The sequence below is a fragment of the Oryctolagus cuniculus genome, chromosome 2 (genome assembly GCF_051225735.1).
Source record: "Oryctolagus cuniculus isolate XC-2025 breed Fujian yellow rabbit chromosome 2, ASM5122573v1, whole genome shotgun sequence".
Lineage (NCBI taxonomy): Eukaryota > Metazoa > Chordata > Mammalia > Lagomorpha > Leporidae > Oryctolagus > Oryctolagus cuniculus.
The window spans coordinates 144,463,893-144,490,573 of record NC_142868.1 but is presented as its reverse complement, the minus strand read 5'-3'; the positions used below and the strand labels follow the sequence as shown (position 1 = coordinate 144,490,573).

Below are 26,681 nucleotides of genomic sequence, written 5' to 3'. Positions count from 1 at the left end.
TATAACGTGAGTATCCCCTCAGATTTTAGTGTTGGATGCAGTCCTGGAACCAAATCTCCATGGATACAAAGAAATGACTATGTTTCTTAACTGCCATTCTAAACCCTACATGCAAACTGCAAATGTGGCTCCATCTCCTACCTTACCTGCCTGGCAGACACATATGCTTGTCCTCATTTCAGGCAGCATCTCATCTGTGAAGTATTGGCAGTATAGAGTTAGTAATTCTTAATTATTACAAATCAAGTCATAGTATGTTGTCATTATTGGTTTACAGATCTGTGTCCCATGCTACACTGGGAATTTCAAGAAAGCCAATGTGTCAGTCATTTCCCAAGAGTCTAACAAGAGTCCTAAAACCCTGGCCCTCTGCGTCACTAGTCAATTTATTAAACCAATCTCCATCAAACCAGAATCAGCTCTTGATTACTTCACACTTGTCTGAAACCTTGTATCTCACCCACAACCATCCTGGAACTGGGGGCTGGTCATGTTTTATGTGTTAAAGGATGTTATACTTCTGTGTACATCTGTAAAATCAGGGAAATGATGCTTATTAAAAGTCAAATGCTGTAGCTCAGCAGGTTAACCCACTACCTGTGAGTTCAGCATCCCATGGCCAAGCCCGGTTGCTCCACTTCCAATCCAGCTCCCTGCTCATGTGCCTGGGAAAGCAATGGAAGAGGGCTCAAGTGCTTGATCTCCTGCCACTATTATGTGAGACCCAGATGGAGCTCCAGGGCAGGTTTTAGCCTGGCCCAGCCCTGTTGTAGCCCTTTGGAAAGTGAACCAGTTGATATAAAATCTCTTTCTCAGTCTCTTCACTCTGTCTTTCAAATAAATAAATTTATAAAAAAAAGTTAAGTGAAAGTAACAAGCAAGTAATTATACAGAGTCTGGAATTCAGGGCCACACATACAAATTTCCTAAGTTTTGAAATAGAGCTAGCATTTGAAGCTATGCAACTCATGAATTAGGTCACTTAGGGACTGAGTGTAGTTGAATACCTGTACCCCACTGTCAAGGACTCAGAGGTTAAAAAAAAAATTAGAATGACTGAGAAGGGACAACTAACGACATAGAGGAAAACTAGGAAAGCATGCAGTCTCAAAGCCAAATGAATACAGTGATTCAAGGAAGACAATCATCCCAGGCACCACAAATACTACTGATAGATCAAGTAGGAAAGCAAGGCCTATATTTCTTTCCCTGGATACCAAATCCTCCAACATGAAATAGAGAAAAAGTGAGATACCACTTTGCACTCCCTTACCAGTAACAGCAAAAAACCAGAAGTTCTAGCAGTGCTACCTGATGTTGGTATTTTAGTCATTTGCATTCTATGTACGCTATATCGGAGCATCACACCTTCCTTTTAATATCCATGTGAAACAAACTTTCATAGACGACAGCAATTCTCTTGGGCAACATTCATTTTAAATGAAAATTAATCTGAGGTTTTGTTTTTACCACTTGAGACTCTTCCTGGCACAACCAGTGTGTCCCATTCAGCTGAAACTCGTTCCTTAGACTCGAAGGTTTGGCGTAACTTTTAAGAATCACGGCGGTTTAACGCGATACAGCTTCCGAAAGAGAACGGGCAAACGTGTCAACGTTCACGGTCGGGCTTAAAGTTAAACTCTGGGGTCCTCAATAAATATTTTTGACTTAACTGTGGAAGAGCTGCATTTTACAGCCGGGGGGGAGGGGGGAGATAGGTGGGAGGGTGCGAACGCCCTCCAGGACACTTACCGTGTTCCCACGCCCCTAACACGGTGTGCCGAGACGGACCCGCGAGCTGGAGGTCACCGACCCGGCAGACCCGCGCATCACCCTTTCTGGACCCTTAGGTTAAGAGAAAAATCCCCTGCCCACCGGCCAGGGACTCACCTGCCTCCGCTGTGGCGAAGACGCGCGGTGAGGGGCCGCCCCAGCAAAGCCCTCGTCTCGTCACCGGACAATGCCCGGGGAGGAACGTTCCTTTCGCTGGGGTAGGAGCCGGCAGGGCGCGGCGTGCTAGCCTGGTCTCCCGGGTCTCTGGGATCCGCTGCCGCCGCTGTTTCCTCAGGTGTCTTCCTCCAGCAGCTTGCGAGCGCGCGCGCTCCTGCCTCGTCGCTTAGCAACCTGCGAAGCTGTCCCCCGTTCCAGACACACCAATCCTCCCCGCCCCTCCAGGGCACGGATACTTTTTTTAAAAGACTGTTTCCGGGTCGAGTCGGCTTTACGCGGCGGAAGGTCTCTTTGCCTCCCACGCTTACTCTCGAGGGAGGATAGTCTCCGCTGCACGCATGTGGGGGATGTAGCTAAGGGGTCTGTCTCTCCTCCCTCAAGTTTCACACGCCTTCCCGCCAGCCAATTGCCGGGCGCCATCAGACAAGTCTTTCCTTCTGAGCGGAAACCATCCGCTCGTCCTCGTGCTCCAATCACAGCGGCTCGCCCTCGGGGACTATTTTGCAGTCGTCCAAGGGCGCAAGGAGAAGGATGAGAATAGAACCTCTGGTCGTGGGAAGTGTAGTTCAACGCAGGAAGGAAATGCCTTGAGGTGGCGCTAGAGCCGCGTCGGCGTAAACTACAGTTCCCAGAGGGCGCCGCGGTCTCGGTACTGCTTTTTCTCTCCTGCCCGGCTCGCCCTCCCCGAGTCAGTTCCGCGGTAGAGGTGACCTGATTCTTTGCAGCTGGTTTTTGCAGGTGCTGAAATTGCCTGCGCAGTTCTCAATCATGGTGAGTTTGGTCCCCCGGCTTCTGCCCACCCGCGGCCTTCGCAGCCTGGTGCAGGAGTCCTCGTCTTGAGTGACTTTTGGGAGGCGGCTCTGCAAGGCGCTGTCCTTGGCGCCGTTTGGAAAGCTTCGGTTCATCTTCTGGGGACTGTCGCAGTAACCCAGTAATGGGGAAGGGGTTGATTTCTAGCTGGGGGGCTCTTAGAAGGACTCTGGAGAAATCAATGTCCGTGGAGAGGCGGGATCCCAATCTTGACGCATGGCGGGGTACAAAATGCCAGTCTATAGGTTTTTTCCGATGAATGACACGGAGTTTGACGTGATCGATAACGGTTTGATGGGAGAGGAGAAGCTTGGGTCCTAGGCTTTTTCTTAAGCCCTCGGTGTTTTCACGGGCTTTTGTCAGAACCTGAGAGCGAAGGGCTCTCGACTTGTAAAAGTAGCGCTTACCAGGTGCTCCCGATTACCATCTGCGTTGTCAGGAGACGTGTTTCCGCCATATCTAATTTCACAAAACGTTATTTAAAACCTGTCCTTTGATTTTTTAGCAGCCCCAGGAAGTGTTGGCATCACTGGCCAAACAACTAGTGCGGACGTATTTTACTGCTCTGTGTTATGAATTCCAGAAGCAGCTCATTTAAATGTAATGCAACTGTCTTGTCATTGAAGATCTGGATCCCTAGGTCTCCATGTCTTGTCCCTGCTGGGGGAGGGGGGGTGGTTCTGACGTAGGAGTAATCTGCGCACGCTTTGAAGGTGACATCTGCCATCCAAGAATTTGCTTCGGTATTTGTGTTTATGATTGAGACTACTTTTTCTCCTTTATTTCAAAATAATACTAAAAGGGATGGGGAGGCAATGTTTGAATGAATTAGAAATTTCCCATTACTTGAAAAGACATGTTTTCAAGACACGGGCATTACTCCTGTACCTGTATAAGAAGGCCAGTGGGGACAGGTACTGAGTTCGTAGTTAAGTATTAAACCTTCATATATACATATATCTTGTTATATTACATAATTGGTCACTTAAATTATGTTTCAGCTGTTAAAGATCATCTTGACAAATCTCTTTACTTCTCATCTTAAAATTGAATTTATTAAGACCCAGAGAGAATGTGGTTTGCTCAAGGTTACACAGGTTTGCCCGAGGGTCTCCTACTCTTTCCATTTTACTGTGTGTGGTACACTTACCAAAGTCAGCCTAAAAATTCGTTTTTAGTAGCTGAGGTTCCAGATGAAGATACAAATGAGGATACCAGGATGTAGAATAACTACTAACTTGTGTTTAGGATATTGGAATTCCAAACTGAGAAGGGAATTTGAAAATTATTTCATCTAATCTTAAAATGTAGACCGATGAGGTCAAATGATTTTCTCAAGGTCACAAAGAAAACATGGGCCTCCTATGGTTTTGGTTTTGCTACACAGCACAGGGAGCCAGGTATCACCCTTGGAAGGTCATTGGGGTACCAGATAACATAGCGTTGCCCATGAGGAAGGGTCACTCTGTGAATTTGCTACAGTTGACAGGAAATTCTCACATAACTCAATCTCATGGCCTCCTCCAAAGATTGTATGAACAATCACTGATTTCAAAAAGAACCATCAAAGCCAATTCAAATTAGGTGTTTTTTTTGGTTTTTTTTTGTTTTTTTGAGGGAGGGAAATTTTTGTGTCCATGAGGAGTAACAGCAAGAATAAATGAAGGAATGTGACTGATATGCTTGTCTTTTGTATTACAGAAGGATATGTAAATTAGAAGGTAAAAAAAATGTGTCTTTCTGTGCAGTAACAGGACACTTAAAGCTGTATGACTAGAACTTGAGCACATGCGCAAAACAGAGCTGGTATCTAAAGGAAGGTCATTAGTGCCCTGCCAAGAGCAAAGACATTCCCGCCTGGATTTTGGCAGGCTGCCCAGATATCTGAGCAAAGAATAGTAACCTGTGTTCACTCTGTAACATTGTGAAAAGCCAGCAGGACTCTTCCACCCTCCTGCTTTTTCAGCAGCACTGTTGCAAAAGAGCAGTGAAAACCAAGTATGTGCTTTCTTTACATATTTCATCATCAAACATTCAGACCCTCACTAGGCTTCATACTACTCTTAACAAGATGGAATTACCTACTTGTGAAAATAATTGCCCAAAGACACAGAAGGAAACTGCTGAGGTAGAATTAGCTCTTGATTAGTTGGCCACAACCCCCTCACTAAAGAGCATGAACACAGTTTTAGAAGCTAACTTACCTTCTAAAACTGAACTCAATCTTTTCTAACCACCTACCTGACTTTTTTGTATGTTAAGCTTTATAGATACTGATAAACACTTCCCCCTCATTTCGTCTACTTTGCTTTACATTGAAGTAGCCTGTGTGTATATTTTTCTTTACCCTTCGTTCTTCAGTAAATGTTTGTTGAACATTTCGAAACTTCAAATTTGAGTCAAAGCAGACTTGTGTCAAGGAGGCTTCACAATCTTAGTAGAGTGACAGACAAGTTTATAGAAAATCACAAGCTATGAGGGTTCTTAGGGACCAGTAATTAGAACACTTAACTACATATTGTTAGTGCTTTGTATGTTAACTTTCAATCCTTAAAACAATACTGTTTGTTAAATAGCTGTTATGAGGGCACTCCAAAAAGTTCATAGACAATGGGATTAAAAGCTATTTATTGCAAAAATTTTTTTTGAAGTCCATTCATATGAAAGGTGTTTGTAAAGTTCATGAAAATACATATTTATGAAAAAAAGATTGCAGTGGGTTTTTTTGGCACCAAATAAACTTGTCTTTTAATTCCATTTATCCACAAACTTTTTGAAGTGCCCTTATTTTATCTCCATTTTACTATGAAAAAACAATACAGAAATGTTGAGTAACTTGCCCAGAAACATCCAGCTAATGAGTTGTGAAACCAGAACTCGAAACCAGAAACTCTGGCTGCAGAAACCATCTCTTCAGCTACTCTTCTCTATTGCCTCTGTAATCATTTTCTCATTTTTATTTCCACCTAAATAACAATAAAAGTTTATTTTTCCTCTTCCGGGTAGTTAAGTTGAGGCATAGTTATTTCTTTAAAACATTTTGAAGTAATATAAGTGGAAAGTTTTAATCACTGTTAATTCCTTGTCCCAGGGTAAAAGATTGTATTGAGCTGATGAGAGTAGGGCATTAAAGCTGTAGTGGCCAGGCAAGTTTGTATTACCAAGAGGATATCAACATGTAAGTCTGATCTTTGCAGTAAAGTATCCCAAAAGAGATGGGTAAGATCATGTAAGTAAATCTAGGATAGCACTTTTAAATCTCCAGATGGTTAACAGTTAAATAATACCATGAAAATACGCAGCCCAAGGACATGTGCTCTCTAAGTTGCTTAGTTAATGGTGATTTACTGGAACATATCAGTTTTTGGGGACATTGTTTTGACTGAGCAAGTTAAGCTGCTGCCTGCAACGCAGGCGTCCCACATGAGTGCCAGTTTGAGTCCTGGCACTCGACTTCCCCTCCAACTCCTTGCTCGTGTGCCTGGGAAGGCAGCAGAAGACGGCCCGAATGCTTGAGCCCCTGCAACCACGTGGGAGACCCAGATGGATTTCCAGGCTGATGGCCTCACCCAGCTCCAGCTGTAGGTGGCCATCTGGGGAATGAACCAGTTGGTGGAAGATTCTCTCTCTGTAACTCTGCCTTTCAAATAAATAAAATCTTTTTTTTTTAATGTTTCTAATAAGCCAGAGGCAACAAACTTTAAATTTTTTCATTTACTTTTTTTTTTTTTTTTTTTTGGCAGGCAGAGTGGACAGTGAGAGAGAGAGAGAGACAGAGAGAAAGGTCTTCCTTTGCTGTTGGTTCACCCTCCAATGGCCGCCGCGGCCAGCGCGCTGCAGCCGGCGCACCGCGCTGATCCGATGGCAGGAGCCAGGTACTTCTCCTGGTCTCCCATGGGGTGCAGGGCCCGAGTACTTGGGCCATCCTCCACTGCACTCCCTGGCCACATCAGAGAGCTGGCCTGGAAGAGGGGCAACCGGGACAGAATCTGGCGCCCCGACCGGGACTAGAACCCGGTGTGCCGGCGCCGCAAGGCGAAGGATTAGCCTAGTGAGCCGCTGCGCTGGCCAAATTTTTTCATTTACTTTTAAAGTATGTGTATTAGTATTAAAATCCTGAATTTCTTTAGGGTAAAATAGCATTGTTTAATGAAATGTTAATGTGTGTTTTTCATTACAGACTGAACCAATCAGAGTCCTTGTGACTGGAGCGGCTGGTCAAATTGCATATTCACTGCTATATAGTATTGGAAATGGATCTGTCTTTGGTAAAGACCAGGTAGGGGCATGTGTCTATAAATTTTAAGTCTTTAGTGTAAGAATAGTATTAATAAAACCCTGTATGTAGTTGCAAACAAGTTTTAAAATGGTGAAGGAATAGGTAGTCCCAATAAACATAATAGGCACATTGCCATAAATAAACTGTCCCTCGGGGCGGGGCATTGAAACACTTTGCAAATCAAAACTATTACACATACTGTTGACTTGGTGCCACCAACAGGTGTCCGTGGAGGTGAGATATCATTAATGACATTAATTGTTAGGGAAGGTCATGGGAGAAAAAGTTGCTGAATCTGCAGTTCCTTGTTTATAAATGGTCTTTTGAAACAAAATAGTCAAACAGGAAGTCTTCCTATTTCAAAGTGGGCACTCCTAATCCACCATATCTGATTATGCTAAAATCCTTCTCTAAAAATCATTTATTCATTGACTTGGCACACATATATGAATTTCTTGCTGTCAGACACTGTATTTAGCTGCCCATGAACTGAAGTGAAACAATAAGAGCAGGCTACAGCATGTCCCTTGAACTCAATATTTCTTTCACTTTAAAATTCACTGATGATGATTCTCTTATGTATTCGTCCACTTTTCATTATTTTAACTAAATACCTGAGAGGAACTTCTTTGAGAAAGAAAAGGTGAGGTTACAGGATCAGGCAGCCCCATAGTCCAGCATGTGGTGGAGGCTGATAAGAGCCAGTAAGTGCCCCCAGTGCCCTAAATATCTCTTAGAAGCTATCATTAGATTAGGCCTTCAATGTTAATCAGCCATTAATATTAAATCATCGAGAGTTTAAATATCTCCATGAGTTTTTGAGGAAACAAATTCCGTTCAACCCATGAGACCTCACTATGTCTATGACTAAACTTTTGCTGGTTTTATAGCATTCCATTTCTGAAAGTGGCTTATTGTTACATACATGAACCAGTTATTACAAAATATATTAAAAATCTATACAAAAGAACTTTATGTGACTGAAGAACATAACTTAACACTGAAAGATAATACCCTTGGTATTTGACAGCCTATAATTCTTCTTCTATTGGATATCACCCCCATGATGGGTGTCCTGGATGGTGTCCTAATGGAGCTGCAAGACTGTGCCCTTCCACTCCTGAAAGGTGAGTTGGAGGGTAGAAGAGAAGGGATTGGACTGTATTTTCTGTCCTAAAAATTGAGTTGATTTTTGTTAAAGGCTCTCAATTAGAAATTATTCCTGAAACATGTTTTGTTTTTGAACTATGACTGTTCATTAAATTGTATACCAAGAATAAACAGTGCTAGCAGTGTGAAGCAACCAGTGCCATGTTGCTATACTTTTTCCCCAACACAGCTATATGTAACTGATTGTACTGTAATATGTAATACTATAATATCACATAAAGCTTATTCACTTGAAGTTGTGTTAGGTCAGACTGTAAACTATTAAATATTTTTCTTTAACTGTACCATCAGCGTGGTCATTTTTCCCCCATGAGGATTAATTGATACACTCCTAGAAAACTGCACAAAGCAAAATATATACACATCCAGAAAGAAACCTTCCTTAAAATTTATATATTCAATAAACATCGGTTAGGGATTATCTACTATCTAAATTTGGTTCCATAGTCCTATAACAGAAAATGTGACCCTGCGTAATATACTCTGTCAGTTCCTTTCCCCACAACTCTTTCCAAATCAGCTTTCTCTGTTTTTCCTATTTGCTTTACCTTCTCTGCTGCATTTCCTGTGCTGTATCTAATGGTTGCAGATTATATTCACCTTTTCTCTGGCACCTGTGACCATGAGAGAAGGGAAGGTTTAGCAAATAAGAATGTATGAATACGATATCAGGAAAAGGAAGGTGGATATTTTTCCCCTAACATGTTCCTGCATATGTCCATTTGGGAACATATAGCAGCCCAACTGACACAGATTCGCTGGCCTAAAACTTTGCCAGTGAAAATGCTGAATCTTGGTCTGGCGTTGTGGTGCACTGGGTTAAACCACCATCTGCAATGCCAGCATCCCATGTGAATGCTGGTTTGAGTCCCGGCTGTTCCACTTCTAATGCAGCTCTCTGCTACTGTGCCTAGGAAAGCAGCAGAAATGGCTCAAGTGCTTGGGCCTCTGCCACCCACGTGGAAGACTCAGGTGGAATTCAAGGGTCTTGGCTTCGGCCTCCCTTAGCCCTGGCTGTGTGGCCATTTGGGGAGTGAACCAATGGGTGGAAGATCTCTCTCTCTCTCTCTCTCTCTCTAGCTCTGCCTTTCAAATAATCTTTTAAAAAGGAAAGAAAAGAAAAGCTGTCAAGGGACTTGAAACTCCAAGTCCCATAAAAAGAAAATGCTGAGTCTTGGTCATAGTCTTATCAAAAAGCAAGTGTTTAAACTCTGGACCAAACTAGCCTAGAATTACAGTCTCACTGTCTCTTGGTGGTAGCTAGTTAATCCTTACTTCAGTGTCTTTCTCTGTAAAATACAAACATTATATGTGATAATAATGTGGATCTCTTAGCATTATCCCTGGCATAATACTCTTCAGTAAACATTTCCTAGTTTTTAATTTGTGATTGGTATCTTAGACCTTAAAGTACTTGTAATTAGGTTAGCTTTTTTGTGTTCTCTGTGGTAATTAGTGTGAATAACAATGTTACATTGAAAGTTGTCATACCTTGTATTATTTATGAGATAAGTGCTCTGGAACTGAAGTAGGGCCGGCGCCGCGGCTCACTAGGCTAATCCTCCGCCTTGCGGCGCTGGCACACCGGGTTCTAGTCCCAGTCAGGGCGCCAGATTCTGTCCCGGTTGCCCCTCTTCCAGGCCAGCTCTCTGCTGTGGCCGGGGAGTGCAGTGGAGGATGGCCCAAGTACTTGGGCCCTGCACCCGCATGGGAGACCAGGATGAGTACCTGGCTCCTGCCATCAGATCAGCACGGTGCGCCGGCCGTGGCGGCCATTGGAGGGTGAACCAACGGCAAAAGGAAGACCTTTCTCTCTGTCTCTCTCTCTCACTGTCCACTCTGCCTGTCAAAAAATAAAAATAAATAAATAAAAAAAATTTTTTTAAAAACTGAAGTAATCACTGAAATAAGGAAAGCAAAATAAATTTTTTGACATTTCTGCTGCAACTGTTGTTAATGTATTATCTTTCTTTTCTTAGGCTCCTGAAATGTATATCAATGTGATATGTAAATGTAAACATTTGCTACAAAGCAAAAGAATTAATGAGTAGATTCAGTGTGAAAAAGAAAACTTCAGACTTTGGTGTTTAAGTAGCTGTGCCTATTTATTGCCATGTCCACAGATGTCATCACAACAGACAAAGAAGAAGTCGCCTTCAAAGATCTGGATGTGGCCATTCTTGTGGGCTCCATGCCAAGAAGAGAAGGCATGGAGAGGAAAGATTTACTGAAAGCAAACGTGAAAATCTTCAAAAGCCAGGGTGCGGCCTTGGATAAATATGCCAAGAAGTCAGTTAAGGTAACCAGTACTGTATTTTATGCAGTGTTTCATTATTAGCCTTTGAAACTTGTGCTTTTAGTATTTAAGTGAAAGCATATTCTACCCTCCCAACCCCCACAGTTCTGTGCAGTGCTCAGTAAACATAGCTACAGAATTTTGCTTGAGGAGCTCTCCCTGTCTGATTTTCTGACAGTGTAGAAATCTACATCAGAGGTAATTCAAAGATATCTTTCCTATTATTGTGACATGGAAATGTAATATTCTTAAACTTAGTAAAGAAGACACAGAACTGATGCCTTTTTGCTATGTGGTAATATTTGTTCAGACATTGGGAGTCGTGTGTGTGATTATGAGGGGAGATGGCTGTAACGTGTGTTTGTTCTTGGCAACGGGAGGTGATGGACTGTGAATCTCAGATTGTCAGTTAACTAGAACTTCACTGTCACAACAGAAAGACTTGCTGGTTAGTGATTTTAATACACTTCCCTGTCTTGACTTCAATAAAAGAAAATTTAAGAAGATTTTTTAAATTGCCAATTATACTGTTCTATCTATGACACTTCATAGATGGCTGAATTTTTGCTTCATGTTCATTTCAAATAGTTAACTTTTATGTAACCATTAATTAAAAATATAATAGAAATGAATTAATTAGAAACCCACAGATCACTCAGTAAAAGATTACAAGGTTGTTTAGGCTGCTTGATTGTGTTATTGTTTACATAATTATCCTACCTCCACAAAGTGTCCTTGTTTGAGGGAAATATTTTCCTAATATTGAGGAATATTGCTAATACTAGAGTACTTGGGGGCAGTGAAGTATCTTGTCTGCAGCGTGTTCCAAAAGGACTCTTCCCCTACCAACCCACAACCCCCAACAAGAGAGGGAGAGAAGTGAAACTAATTCAAGAGTCTACATAAAGGGGATATAGGAGTCAATGTTTGTAATATGCTTGCAGATTTTCTGTAAGTTTGGTGCTGTTTCAAAATAATTCTTGAAGTTTTTTTTTTTTTTTTTAATTATTATTTGTCTATCTGAAAGAGTTACAGAGAAGGAGACGCAGAGAGAGAGGGAGGGAGAGATCTTCCATCTCCTGATTCACTCCCCAAATGGCCCAACTGCCAGGGCCAGGCCAAAGCCAGCAGCCAGGAGTATTATCCAGGTCCCCCACATGGGCACAAGGGCCCAAGGACTTGGACCATCCTCCATTGCTTTTCTAGGCACACCCTCAAGGAGCCGAACAGAAGCGGAGAAGCCAAGTCTTGAACTGGTGCCCACATGGGACGCTGGCCCCCTTATTAAAGATTTTTATAACTTAAAGTCATGTGTACGTTTTCCTATGCCATATTTAATTTCTTGTTTACCCAACCTCCCTAATACAAAAAAATAATCTGACATGTTTTCTCCTAATGATTGAGTCAGTAGATCTGAAAGGCAAGGAGGTAGTAGTAATCTGTATGTATGTTATTAAACAACCCAGGCAATTCTTAGGACTAGGCAAGCTTGAGAAATACCTTAAATTCATTCTCCTGAAATGAACTGCTCAATTAGAATTCCTTTTCTTGGGCTATTTTTATATAAGAAGGAAAATTTTATGCATAAGTCAAACCCTGAGATAGAGCCTTAAATTACTTGTTTTGTTTTGTTTTGTTTTTAGTAAGTAGATAAATACTCTGCCTCTTTCTGGTCACCAAAACAAAATAGACACCTACCTTAAGTCATGGACTTTGCCAACTGGAAAGTGACTTTGATGGCTCTGTTAAAGAACTGTTTTCAGAACAGGTCTTCAAAGAAGGAGGTACCTTTCTCTGAAGGGAGGAGAGAACCTCCACTTTGACTATGACCTTGTCTAAACAAGATAAGAATCGGAGAACTCAGAGGGCTTCCATAGCCTTGGAAACTCATGACTGGAGCATGGGGAGATTACTGATGCCATAGACAGGAGTGTCAATTGGTAAAGTCAACAACAGGAGTCACTGTGCACTTACTCCTCATGTAGGATCTCTGTCCTTAAGGTGCTGTGTATTGAGATTTAATGCTATAACGAGTACCCAAACAATATATTTCACTTTGTGTTTCTATGGGGGTGCAAACTGTTGAAATCTTTACTTAATGTATACTAAACTGATCTTCTGTATATTAAGATAATCGAAAATGAATCTTGATGTGAATGGAAGGGGAGAGAGAGTGGGAAAGGGGAGGGTAGTGGGTGGGAGGGACGGTATGTGGGGGAAGCCATTGTAATCCATAAATCATACTTTGGAAATTTTTATTCATTAAATAAAAAAAAAAAACTGTTTTCAGTAGTGACTTCAAACACTAACAAGGCACAAAAAGGAAGTTTGTAGACGGGAAGATAGAAATCTACAAACTACAGTGATACTTGTGTGTATTTAACTAATGCAAACTTGATACATACAAAGGCTACCTGTTACACATTTTTCAGTCAAATTCTAAGATAGTTTAGGTAATAGATGTTCAGTTAGTAACTCTTTTGTGCCTCCCATCTATCCTAGGTTATTGTGGTGGGAAACCCAGCAAACACCAACTGCCTGACTGCCTCCAAGTCAGCACCGTCCATCCCCAAGGAGAACTTCAGTTGCTTGACTCGTTTGGATCACAACCGAGCTAAATCTCAGGTAAGAAACGTGACTTTTAAATCTTACGTTGTTCAACTTTAAAAACTTTAAACCTTTTTTTTTTTTTTTTTTTTTTTTTTTTTTTTTTTTGACAGGCAGAGTGGACAGTGAGAGAGAGAGACAGAGAGAAAGGTCTTCCTTTTTGCTGTTGGTTCACCCTCCAATGGCTGCTGCGGCCGGCGCACCGCGCTGATCCGATGGCAGGAGCCAGGTGCTTCTCCTGGTCTCCCATGGGGTGCAGGGCCCAAGCACTTGGGCCATCCTCTACTGCACTCCCGGGCCACAGGAGAGAGCTGGCCTGGAAGAGGGGCAACCAGGACAGAATCCAGTGCCCCGACCGCGACTAGAACACTGGTGTGCTGGCGCCGCAAGGCGGAGGATTAGCCTAGTGAGCCGCGGCGCTGGCCTAAAAACTTTAAACTTTTAAAACCTCTCACTTTTAAAATAATTGATCCTGGAGCTGGTGTCATGGTGTCTGCGGTTGCCCACATCCCAAATCAGAGTGTCTAGTTCATGTCTCAGCTGCTCCACTTCTGATCTAGCTGGCTGCTAACACTGGAATTTTATTTTATTTTTTTTTTTATTTATTTTATTTCTAAAGCTGGAATTTTATTTCTAATGATATTTTAGTTGCTAACTATAATTAAGTACTGTTGCTAATGTTCTCTTGCTGCAGTGGTTAAAAATTACTGCTAAAGATAATTCACATGATGATGATACTCTTAGATAAATATTCTAAGGAGTTAGTGACCAGAGGATTAACAACAGCTTCTCAAAAAAAATTAGAAGCCATGCTTCCTCAGATCTGACTATAATTCTGGTACGCTTGGCAGTCACGATAGAGATCTAATTCTTGAACATAACCACTTTCTTTTTCCCTGGCATTTTTCCGACCATCTCTCCTCCTCCACAAGTCATCACAGCTATGAGGTTTTTTTCTGTTTTGCTGTGAGTTTTTTCTTGTAGTGAAGCCTGCTTTATTTAGTTTCAAGAAAGCTGTACTTTTTAACCAGAAGATAGTATGAAGTCTAAGTTGAAAACTTTAACTATCTTTAAACTGAAAAGTGATAAACTTTCAATTTTGGAATACCCAGTGAAGTAGAAAATAAAATTTACATTTGTTAAGTTTCTGTTGTAGGCTGAATGCTTACATGTAATTTTTCATTTAATTCTTACAGCAATCTTATGTAGTATCTGTGAAACTTGAGGTCCAGAGAGGTTAGGGAACTTGCTTGCCCAACTCCAAACCACAGCCTTGTATGTGTTGTTTGATGATATCAAGTATCCTAAGTCCACTTACTAGCTCTGTGACCTTGAGAAAGTGCATTCAAGCTGTAAAATAGAATAATTCTGTCTTCCTCAGAGAGTTGTTATGGGGATTAAAGGAGATAAGATCCATTTTAAGCCCTTATAATGGTGTATGTTTCATAGTCCAATGCCATAAAGCTTGGCTACTATTAATATTATCGATTTTGTTTTTATTACCAAGAGGTATACAGTCTGAGGATAAAAGAGCCACACTTCAGATATCTCCCTTGGTATTCTAGTTAATTTAGAAGATCATTGAATAATAAGTTTAAAATACAAGTATTGGGGCCAGCGTTGTGGCACAGCATGTTAAGCTGCCATGCCACTCTCAATGCCAGCATCCCATATCAAAGTGCTAGTTCAAGTCCCAGTTGCTCCAATTCAGCTCCCTGCTGATGTGCCTGGGAAAGAAGCAAATGATTATCCCCAAGTACTTGGGCCTCAGTCACCCACATGGGAAACCAGGCTAGAGTTCCAGGCTCCTTCCTGACTTCAGCCTGGCCCAGTCCCTGCAATTGTGGCCATCTGGGGAGTGAACAAAGAAATTCTCCTGGAGAGGCAGTAGGGCTGGGTTTGGTGGCTGAAAAGGCATGGGAATTTGTTTAAATGGCTTAGAGACATGAGATTTAGGTACTATAGGACAGTTACAAAGGAAATACATGTGTTAGCAGCTATAGACTGGGATTGCCAGATGGTTACTTAGTTCCTGTTAGGAGACAGATAAAATGACAACCCTGATAAACTTCCTTCTTTACTGTTTTACCTGAGGCCCAGGTGGAGGCAGGCACTTGAAGATTCTATTTCCAGAGGTACTGTGGTGTGACTGTCCAGTGCCTGAAACTGTTCCCCTGTGGGGACAAAAGTCTTGATGGAGGAGCCGGCCCTGTGACATAGCGGGTAAAGCCGCCACCTGCAGTGCCAGCAACCCATGTGGGCATCGGTTTGATTCCTGGCTACTCCATTTCTGATCTCACTCCCTGCTAATGGCCTGGGAAAGCAGAGGAACATGGCCCAAGTACTTGGGCCCCTGCACCCATTTTGGAGAGCCAGAAGCTCCAGGCTCCTGGCTATCTATTAAACTTTAACCATTGTTTTTGGCACATGTTCTGTGTTACTGACTTTGGTAAGGCACTGTTTCAGCAAAATATGAGCTTTTAGGAAGTTTTGAAAGAAGGAGTTTCTCTTATAGATATTGTTTAGTGAGAAAAATAACAAATCTAAAAGTAAATTTTTCGCCGGCGCCGCGGCTCACTAGGCTAATCCTCCGCCTAGCGGCGCCAGCACACCGGATTCTAGTCCCAGTTGGGGTGCCGGATTCTGTCCCGGTTGCCCCTCTTCCAGGCCAGCTCTCTGCTGTGGCCAGGGAGTACAGTGGAGGATGGCCCAGGTGCTTGGGCCCTGCACCCCATGGGAGACCAGGAAAAGCACCTGGCTCCTGGCTCCTGCCATCGGATCAGCGCGGTGCGCCGGCCACGGCGCACCGGCCGCGGCGGCCATTGGAGGGTGAACCAACGGCAAAGGAAGACCTTTCTCTCTGTCTCTCTCTCTCACTGTCCACTCTGCCTGTCAAAAAAAAAAAAAAAAAAAGTAAATTTTTCTTACATGAGTGATTACCAATCTTACATGATGTATTTTGCAACTCAGAGGCCTTAGCTACCTAGTGAATGTTTACCACCTATAGAATTCCCCTGTATATTTGCAAACCAGAGTTCTGTACACATCTGCAGACAGGGTAATTTAACAATAATACCAGTTAACTGGTATTGGGAGAAGAAAATTACTAGGGCTGAAGAATTGGTAAAAAAAAAAAAAAAGTCAACAGGCCCATATGACAGACAGGAAATTGTCAAAGGGAGGGAGGAGCTGTCACCCTCCTTGATTTGGACTAGCTGTGACAGGAGTGACATCAGAAACTACATCTGCTGAGTGTAAAGTACCTGGCCTTTGCTGTTCACACAGAATTGGATTAGTTTAAGGGATCAAAGGAACAAGAGAGGGTGGGCAACCAGAACAAAGGAAATAAGGGGAGCCACAGAGGCCTGTAAGGAGAAGAGGCCTAGAGGCAGTTTGTCTTTGCTGAACTTTGGAGTGGTTGAAACTGACATTCAGGGGAGTTATGGGCTCTCAAGTTCTTAGTAATAAGCCTCTTAGGTTACTTGCCTCAGGAATAAATGTAGATAAAGATGTTTGTAAATATATATAGATATTTAACATTTTATTATGAATTAGATATGTATTACATGATTTTGCACACCTTTAGGCTAATTAAGGATCCTGAGCATGTTCAAGGTAGACTAGGTTAAGCTGTGATGTTTGGTAGAATAGACGTATTGAATGCATTTTCCACTTAGAATATTTTTCACTTATGATGGATATGTAGCCCCACCATAACTTGAGGTGCCTCTGTGTGTGTGTTATATTTAACCTCTTTCCTTCAGGTTGCTCTTCTATAAGATGAGGACAGTTATACTTTAGTAATATGAGTCCCCTTCTAACTCCAAAATTTCATATTTAGGACTATTTGAAGATTAATTTGTATATGGTATACAATAAAATTTCCACATAAATATGGGAAAAGTATCTAAATATCTGATTGCTCAGAACTGCTGAGGAGACATCTTTAAGCATTAATAAAACAAAGATCACACTTACATAATCAGGAAATTTCTTATTTGTATTTGATAAACCTACTGTCATGATAATCACAAATTGTAGATTGCTCTCTGCTCTTAAATATCTACTCCATAATGTTCAAGGTCACAATTGTTAACATTAGTTGTTTTAAGAAACTGCTAGGCAATTAAATTTGTACTTTTTAATAAACCAGTATAACTCTCTGGTTTCAGAGCTTTTTAATTTTCACTTAAGGGCATTTGTCAAGCATTTGTCTAAGTAATGTATTTGTTTTAAATTTAATTAGATTGCACTTAAACTTGGTGTGACTGCTGATGATGTAAAGAATGTCATCATCTGGGGAAACCATTCATCAACTCAGTATCCAGATGTCAATCATGCCAAGGTGAAATTACAAGGAAAGGAAGTTGGTGTTTATGAAGCTCTGAAAGATGACAGCTGGCTCAAAGGAGAATTCATCACGGTAAGGATAATCTAAGCCCTCTTTAACAACCAAGCAGAGAGGACTCTTTAGAGACACACTTCTCTGCTGACCTGACTCTGACCAGAGGATTGAGGACTGGGAGGCAGTGGAGTAGACTTTCAGGCCTTTCATGGTTGGTCTAATGATTCCATACTTTGTTTTGGACTCACACTAAGCCAAATCATCCTATATGATCTGTTGTACAGCAGTAGACATTGAATGTCAAAGGAAAAACTAGAATACCTTATTTTTACCAAGATCCAGTCTTTGGATGAAGTGTTAAAAACATTTTCTTGGAATCTGTGCTGTATCCAGCATGGTAGAGTGTCAGGTTAACCCAAAAGAGGAAGAACATTGCATAGAATAAGGAAGCAGACTCAGATTAAAGATTTTAATGTGGGGAAACCAGGGAGCACTCTGTCCACTGCCAAAGGTAGGGCAGAAGCCTAGATGTCTGGTTACTCCAAGTACACATTATCAACAGTGACATGATTGATTAATCATAAAAATGTGCAAGTGCATGAAAACAGGATTTTATGAAGAGGAAATTTAAACATCGTGAAACAGGGAACAATGTGGAGTTTCAGTGTTTATAAGCAAGATAAAAAGACTCATGCTTATAACTGAATTAGGTGAATAAGTCAGCATTGGGTAATGGCATGACATTAGGGGAGAAACATGAAGACATGGTTGCAGCCTTTCATCCCGAGGTCAACTTGGAAGTGATAAAAGTTTGCTAACATGATGGAGTAACCCTGCTGACTGTCCCTGCCCTACCCTAGACCGTGCAGCAGCGTGGTGCTGCTGTCATCAAGGCTCGGAAACTCTCCAGTGCAATGTCTGCTGCGAAAGCCATTGCTGACCACGTCAGAGACATCTGGTTTGGAACCCCAGAGGTGAGGACTCAGTGATTTGCACAGGCCATTCTTTTATTTTTGTCCCTTGATGCTTTAATGTCAAAAGAATGTAGCCATAGTGGTCAGGCAGAACAGGAGCATTTTCCACCTCAGGTGCCTACTATCTGAATAATCCTAGGAAAGTTACTCAACCTTTCTGAGCTGTTTTGTCACATTATATAACATCACACAAGAAGATTGTGAAGGTTAAATGAGATTATGTGTGGGAAACAACTATCGTGATATGAGAGTTTTTTTCTGCTTGAAATCAGTATTAGACCACAGCTCTCTTATCTATAAAATGAGGATTATATCTCACTGGCCTACTTCACACATGATTTGGAAGAGTGGAACAAGAGAATATCCATAAAAGCTACCTTGTCATGATAGTGTCTGGTGCTAGTGATTGTTCCTTATACAGTAATGAAGTCAGGCACATAGAAGAAAGTGTCTGAGTTTAATTTTGTTAGTTCATTTGTTATTTGACTATGTAAACCAATCCTTATGTACCATAAAAATGTAAAACATTGTAATTTCCAGGGAGAGTTTGTGTCCATGGGTGTCATCTCTGATGGCAACTCCTATGGTATTCCAGACGATCTGCTCTATTCATTCCCTGTTGTAATCAAGGTAAGTGATTGTGTAGTTTCTTCCTTCTGGGTGAAAGAATTTACCTGTTTTTCTTAAGAATGAAATAGTTTAATCTAGAAAATTGTGCCTTTACTAAATTGGACATTTTTCTCAGCTTTGATGCTGTATATTACATGTTCAGGTCATTAAAAGCTTGAAGTTAATATGGAAAGCAAGCTTCAACATGTCTCACTAGACACATTGTATTATTATGCCTCATTAATATTAGATACCTACAAATAGTGTCTTACTTTTAAACAAAGCAGTAAATTTCAGTACTGTTGCTGTTCAGTATAATCATGCCAACGTCAATAGTGAATAAAGTTTTTTTTAAAGATGCGATGGGTTTTAAATTCAGGTGTTGAGTTTTTATCTACATTATCTGTTAAGATATAAACGTCTATTAACTTCTGTGGAATTGGACTTTAAAGCAGGGACATCCCTACATGCACATTCAAATTAGGTTGTTGCTTGCCTAAAGATCAGTTCTGATTTAATTGTTCATCTCTTTCCTGCAATTATTTTTAAGCAGAATAAGACCTGGAAGTTTGTTGAAGGTCTTCCCATTAACGATTTCTCCCGTGAGAAGATGGATCTTACTGCAAAGGAACTGGCAGAAGAAAAAGAAACTGCTTTTGAATTTCTTTCCTCTGCCTGACTAGGCCATCATTTTGATGTTACTAAATGCCCCAAAACTGAAGAATCTAAATGTCGTCTTTGACTCTAGTACCAGATAATAATAATGCTATACTTAAATTACTTGCAAAAACCAACACATTTTAAAGATCGTGTGCTTCTTGGTACAGATTTGTGAGTGAAAATCCATCATCATGCTGTTAGCACTACATTCTAAATAAAAATATATATTCAAATGAAACTGACTCAGACTCTGATTACTAACTAATCTTTAGTTATCTGTTTAGAAAACAAATATGCATGTTTCCCAGCTTATTTAAGAGATTACAATTTTGAAAACAAAACAAGAAACAGCAGGGAGAGGCAGGAAAATTGGAAAATGTTACAAGCTTACACATCATTTGTATTGGAACAGGAAAATTCACCTTATGATATGAATCAGCTTATTGCAGAGTATATTTTTAAACATTACCTACATCAGGCAAACACATTTTGGTGGAGGTTCTTTAAGTTTGCTTGCTTATCTTTTTATTTAAGAGATGAGTTGGGGCCGGCACTGTGGCGCGGCGAGTTAACGCCCTGGCCTCAAGCGCTGGCGTCCCATGTGGGCGTGGGCGCCGATCCAAGACCTGGCTGCTCTACTTCTGATCCACCTCTCTGCTATGGCCTGGGAAGGTAGTGGAAGATGGCCCAGGTCTTTAGGACCCTGCACCTGTGGGAGACCCGGAAGAAGCTCCTGGCTTTGGATCAGCTCATCTCTGGCCATTGTGGCATTTGGGGAGTGAACCAGTGGAATGGAAGACTTCTCTCTCTCTGGTTTTACCTTTCTCTGTTTCTGTCTTGAAAATAAATTTTAAAAATAATTATTTAAAAAAGTGTAGTCAGGATTTGAACCCAAACACTCCATCCAACATGGAATGCAGGCATCCCAAGCAATATATTAACCACTGTATCATGCATTCACCAACATCCCCATCTATTTAGCATTGCCTGTCCCCTGGTTTTGTTAAATTATTTGAACAGGTCTATACGTGATTCCATGCTTTTGTTTTGCTATTTTCTCTGCTGAGAATACTCTTCCCTGTGTTTCATTGTCTTACATGTAGGTGGTCAATATGTGTTTCCTGATGAAGGAGGAGGGGAATCCCAGGAACATTTATCCTAGAACTACAATTATATGAACATACTATCATATGAACATATGACTTATTAAGGCACCACTCCTCTCAAAAAATCTCTAAGGAAGAGGAAAAGCAGGGGCAAAGAAAAGGAAGAAACCAACTAATATAAATAGCTCAGCCAGCCTGATAAAATGGAAACTCCTGGGGGTGTAACTGGTGAAACCAGGGCCTGCAACACCAGCATCCCAAATGGGCACAGGTTCTTGTCCTGGCTGCTCCACTTCTGATCTAGCTCCCTGCTAATAGCCTGAGAAAAGCAATACAAGATGACCCAAGTGCTTGGGCTCCTGCTACCCACATGAGAGGCCCAGTTGAAACACTGGCTCCTGGAGTCAAGCTGAGCACTGTTGTAGCCATTTAGGGAGTGAATCAGTAGATGGAAGATTCTCTGTCTCTCTAACTGACTTTCAAATAAATAATTAAGGCTTTATAAAAGGTCAGGAACTCTTGCAATAAGGAGCTGGGGCTTTCATTTCCCAAAACCCTCAGTCGTGGGAAAGAGGGTGGAAGGCATAATTCTCTGCCTCCTCCTACTCTGTGCTGCCAACAAAGCAAGCTGTAGCCCCAAGCATGGTCCTCCAAAGAGATCTATGGCTGTTAGAAACAAAGCCCAGATGGATGCTAAAAGGAATCTAGACAGAGCACCAATTTTATTCAGTGTACCCTCCCACTTAGTCTTTTTTTTTTTTTTTTTTTTTTTTGAGATTTTTATTTAGTTGAGAGGTAGAGTTACAGAGAAGAGACAGAGAGAAAGATCTTTTATCTACTGGTTTACTCCCCAGATGGGCACGATGTTGGAGGTGAGCCGATCCAGAGCCAGGAGCTTCTTCTGGGTCTCCCACATGGGTACAGGGGCTCAAGCACTTGGGCCATCTTCTACTGCTTTCCCAGGCCATAGCAGAGAGCTGGATTGGAAGAGGAGTAGCCAGTACATGAACCAGCACCCATATGGGATGCCCACACCACAGGCGGAGGTTTTAGTCTTCTACAGCACAGCACTGGCCCCCACTCACTTAGTCTTACTGACTCCTAATCGAGCCTGGATGAACTCTGATTTTGTGCTCAAAGTGCACATCGTTGGTTCTCAGAACTCCAAAGTATGGTGCTTTGGCATACTGAATACTTGAAACCAAACAAGATTAGAAGAACCTCAGAAGCAAGGTCTTTCTGACCTTCTCCTGCCCTCTTGTTTCCCATTCCTTCCTTCCCAGGAGTGAGTCATAGAAACCAGAATTCCTTTCCCCAAAGATGAGCACAGAAAGCGGAATTCCTCTCCCACAAACTAAGACATAAAATCTTATTCCTACTCCCTTTGAAAACCCTCATTCTAGAGAGGTCTTGACACCCATACACACACCCACATACCCTAGGAGAAGAATGCTACACAAAGACAAGAAGAATCTGAATAAATGGGTCTTGCTGGGTTTCCCCTCCTCAGTCCATTACCAAGAAATCATACCCTTTTGTCCAGTCACATTACCATGTGGATGTCCATTAAGCATAAAAATATACAATTTTCCCTGAGTCTTCAAATCTGAAGGGCCGCATGTCGCATAAAAGCATGACTAGGAGCTGGTGCTGTAGTGTAGTGGGTTAAGCTGCTGCCTGCAGTGCTGGCATCCCATATGAGCATTGGTTTGAGTCCTGGCTGCTCTACTTCTGATCCAGCTCCCTACTAATTTGCCTGGGAAAACACTGGAGGATGGCCAAAGTGGGGCCCTGCACCCACATGAGAGACCCAGAAGAAGCTCCTGGCTCCTGGCTTCAGATCAATCCAGCTCAGGCCATTGTGGCCACTTGGGGACTGAAATAATGAATGGAAGAACTCTCTGTGTCTCTCCCTCTGTGTTTCAAATAAAAAATAAATCTTAAAAAAAAAAAAAGCCTATGGCAAAATAAATTAGGATTCTGGCAAGATGGTGAATAAAATGCTCAGGTGATCATCTCTCCCACAGAGACACCAATTTGAACACCTGTTCACATACCAAGTCACCTTCACAAGAACTATGGAAGCCAGATGAGAGTCACAATGCCTAGTTTTAGTATAACAATAAAAGAAGGCACATTGAAGAAAGGAAGGAAGGAGTTGCCTGCATCACCCCTTCCCCCAGCTCCAAGTAGCACAGTATATAGAGATCCGTCCCACTTCAGAGAGGTTGTGTGAATTCTGTCCAGATCTTAAACTTGAAATCTAGTATAGGCTCTGCAACTACTCCCCCAACCAAGACTCCAGCCTCTGGGAAAAAGGGAACTTAGGACCTTGCCTTGGAGTTCAGAACCAGGCAGCACTTGTGATTTCCAGTGCCCACTGAAGCCCAAAAGCTCTACCCCCAGGCCAGGACTCAGAAATCAATCCTCTAGAGTTGCCCGGTACCCTGGTGGGGCAGACACCACACCCCCGTTCCCACGCCCACCCCCATGTATCACCATTAGCCTCACATGTGCCTGGAATATACCCTTCAGATTGCACAGGGCTTGGTGACTGTGAGACCCAGATGTGTTCCAGCTTACTGCCAACCTAGGGGCCAAAGGGGTGCCTTTATCATACCTCCCCTGTCCTTGGTCAGACAGCCAGAAACCATGGGACCATAATGGGACTCAGTGCTAACTGCTAAAACTCACACTGGGCAGATACTAATGGTCTACATCTCTTAGGAAAAATGTCTGTGGGTAGAGCCTCTGGACTTTCCCCAGCATCAGGCAAAGACTTGCACCCAAGTAGGATTGACTTGTTTCGGTAGTTATCACTACCAGCCTCATGTAGAGCTGACCAGCACCCTGAAATTGTGAGACCTAAGATATCCCAGCTTTGCACAGCCTCAATGGCCAGGAGATTGCCTTTATAACCCTTCTCCCATCCTCAGGACAGCAAGGAACCACAGAACTGTGTCTTAGGACTCAGTACCAAGCCCGTCTAGTAAAACTCAACACTAAGCAGATCCTAGCAATCCCTATCGCCCAGCCAGTGCTAGTGGGCAGATCCTCTGGACCTGCCCTAGTGCCAGGTGGAGTGTCATGGTTGTAGTTAAGCAGACCTATGTTCTATCCAGCATCACTGGTAACTAGTTGTAGTGGCCCTGGGTTGTCAGCCTACCTCAGTCCATAGCAGTGTGGACTTTGGCCCTAAACCCTGTAGAGGGTAGAGAGGGACAGCGACTATCGGCTGTGGCCTTCAGTTATGATCCAGCATTGTGGTGTTGGTGGTCACAGGACTGGCCATTTGGACTTAACCTCATTCCCATAAGTTCAGCTCTTTGGGTTAGGCTCCCTCTTTCTGGATGCCTTACCAGTTCCTCTGAGTGGCAGTGGGATCAGTGTGAGCTCAGGGTGTCACTGAGACAAGTAATAGCATGCTGGCAGCAGATTTATAGCAATCTTCGACATAGGGTGCCACCTAGTGCTTAACTTGTGTAAGTTTCCACAGGTTCAGAGAAGAAGCAGACATTTTAGAGAAGCAGACATCTTATAATTTTTGGAAAGACAGCCACAAAGAAAGCCAGATGGTAAAGACTATAGAAAACTAACCAATCCTTCAATGCACAAATAATGTTATAAGCCAATAAACATCAAAAACTCAGGGAATCATAACTTTACCTAACAAAATAAGGTGCCAAAACTCAGATCTCACATTGTAAAATGCTCAGATGAAGAATTTAAAACAGCGATTTTAAGGAAACTAAAAAAACTGCATATCCCATTTCAGAGTGCAAATTGGAGTCCCAGCTACTCCACACCCCACTTCTGATCCAGCTCCCTATTAATGTGCCTAGGAAGCAGCAGATGACAGCTCAAGTACTTGAATCCTGCCACCCACATGGGAGATCAGGATGGAGTTCCTGGCAGCTGGCCTGGCCCAACCCTGGCTGCTGCAGTCATTTGGGGAGTGAAATAGCAGGGAGAAGACAGTTTCTCTCTCTCTCTCTCTCTCTCTCTCTCTCTGCCTATCACTCTGTCTTTCAAATACATACATGCTTATTTAATAAAAAACAAAGAGAACATAGAGAAGTGACTTAATACTCTAACAGAAAGAATTGACAGAGATGAAAATAATATGGGACCAATCAAAGAAATAGAATTGGGCTCACAAGCTGGAGGCCACAAACCCCTGCCCTCTATGTGATCTTACCTGTATCCATCCACGTGTCAATCAGACTACATAACCACTCCTCTTTGGAGGTGGATAAGTGGCTGAAGTGTGCTGATGTGCCCCTTGTTTTGCTGCTTCTGGTGCCTGCTCTCCCGCCTACATGCCCTTTCTCACTGGCAGTCTCTGCGCTGCTCCCTGGAAAAGGCTGGTATGAAACTCCCCATTTACTCTTTCTGACCTGTTTTCCCTTAATAAAGCCGTCCTGGTCATTCATTTTTCAAATAAATCCTGAACTTTACCATGTTACCTGACTCATTGGGGCCAGGGCTAAAAATTCTTATCTAAGCAAATGGCAAGAACCTGAAATATTTAATTTTGGCATAAGGTAAACCATAACAGAAGTATTTTTTTTTTATTTTTTATTTTTTGACAGGCAGAGTGGACAGTGAGAGAGAGAGACAGAGAGAAAGGTCTTCCTTTGCCGTTGGTTCACCCTCCAATGGCCGCCGCCGCCGGCGCACCGCGCTGATCCGATGGCAGGAGCCAGGTACTTATCCTGGTCTCCCATGGGGTGCAGGGCCCAAGCACTTGGGCCATCCTCCACTGCACTCCCGGGCCACAGCAGAGAGCTGGCCTGGAAGAGGGGCAACAGGGACAGAATCCGGCGCCCTGACCGGGACTAGAACCCAGTGTGCCAGCGCCGCAAGGTGGAGGATTAGCCTAGTGAGCCGCGGCACTGGCCCAGAAGTAATTTTTAAAATATGAAACATAAATACTTCAGCTGAAAATTACAATAAAAAATTTAAGAACATGATAGAAGGCATCAGTAGAATAGAGCAAAGAGAAGAAAGCATCAGTCAGGTAAAAGACAAGCTGTTTGGCCGGCGCCGCGGCTCACTAGGCTAATCCTCCGCCTAGCGGCGCCGGCACACCGGGTTCTAGTCCCAGTCGGGGTGCCGGATTCTGTCCCTGTTGCCCCTCTTCCAGGCCAGCTCTCTGCTGTGGCCAGGGAGTGCAGTGGAGGATGGCCCAAGTGCTTGGGCCCTGCACCCCATGGGAGACCAGGAAAAGCACCTGGCTCCTGGCTCCTGCCATCGGATCAGCGCGGTGCGCCGGCCACAGCGCGCCGGCCACGGCGGCCATTGGAGGGTGAATCAACGGCAAAGGAAGACCTTTCTCTCTGTCTCTCTCTCTCACTGTCCACTCTGCCTGTCAAAAAAAAAAAAAAAAAAAAAAAAGACAAGCTGAAAATATACAATAGGAGGACTAAAAAGAAAAAGGAATCAAGAATCAAGAGAAATGAAAGCTTATGGGAACTTTGGGACAGCAAGAAAAAAATATCTGAGTGACTGGGGTTAAAGAGAGACTTGAGAATGTCCAAGAGGCAGAGAGCATGTTCAAAGAGATAATGACAGAAAAATTACCAAATCTAACAACTATTCAGATGCAGGAAGGTCAGAGGTAACCAGTCAGATTCAGCTTAACCAAGTCTACCTCAAGACATTCTAATCAAGCTCTCCAAGGTTAAACTTACAGAGAAGATTCTCAAAATTGAAAGAAAAAAATACATAAAAGGGTCTCAATTTGCCTAACTGCAGACTTTTCAACAGAAACCTCACAAGCCAGGAGGCAGTGGGGTGAGATATCCAAGGTATTGAAGGAAAAAATTTCCAGCCAAAAATAACTGACCCAGAAAAACTATTCTTCAGATATGAG

The 26,681-nt window shown here is 42.5% G+C and overlaps 2 protein-coding genes across 13 annotated transcripts in view; one reads left to right on the top strand and one right to left on the bottom strand.

Moving 5' to 3' along the window:
• The window catches only part of WDPCP (WD repeat containing planar cell polarity effector), a 321,214-nt gene extending 318,730 nt beyond the window's left edge, over positions 1–2,484 (bottom strand). For 10 of the 12 annotated variants that reach the window (XR_016229321.1, XM_089326364.1, XM_089326366.1 and 7 more), the window contains exon 1: positions 1,891–2,484. The gene's annotated coding sequence lies outside the window, so the exon portion shown is untranslated. Of the gene's footprint in view, positions 1–146; positions 195–1,890 lie in introns of all 12 variants that reach the window. The other 2 variants (XM_051842841.3, XM_051842854.3) reach the window with 1 other exon arrangement.
• Positions 2,485–2,636: 152 nt separating this feature from the next.
• Positions 2,637–19,938, top strand: MDH1 (malate dehydrogenase 1). The gene is made up of 9 exons (XM_002709844.6): positions 2,637–2,721; positions 6,941–7,039; positions 8,070–8,166; positions 10,333–10,508; positions 13,008–13,130; positions 17,359–17,535; positions 18,318–18,431; positions 18,972–19,061; positions 19,594–19,938. Exons 1-9 carry the CDS (start codon positions 2,719–2,721, stop codon positions 19,717–19,719), a joined length of 1,005 nt encoding a protein of 334 aa, XP_002709890.1. The 5' UTR covers positions 2,637–2,718; the 3' UTR covers positions 19,720–19,938.
• The last annotated feature ends 6,743 nt before the right edge of the window (positions 19,939–26,681 follow it).

What these genes read in the sequence shown, in the direction of transcription:
- MDH1 (XM_002709844.6), top strand. An exon ending in ATGCCAAGAAGTCAGTTAAG is followed by an intron (nt 10,509 to 13,007) that starts GTAACCAGTACT and finishes CATCTATCCTAG; the next exon opens with GTTATTGTGGTGGGAAACCC. An exon ending in TCTGGTTTGGAACCCCAGAG is followed by an intron (nt 18,432 to 18,971) that starts GTGAGGACTCAG and finishes TGTAATTTCCAG; the next exon opens with GGAGAGTTTGTGTCCATGGG.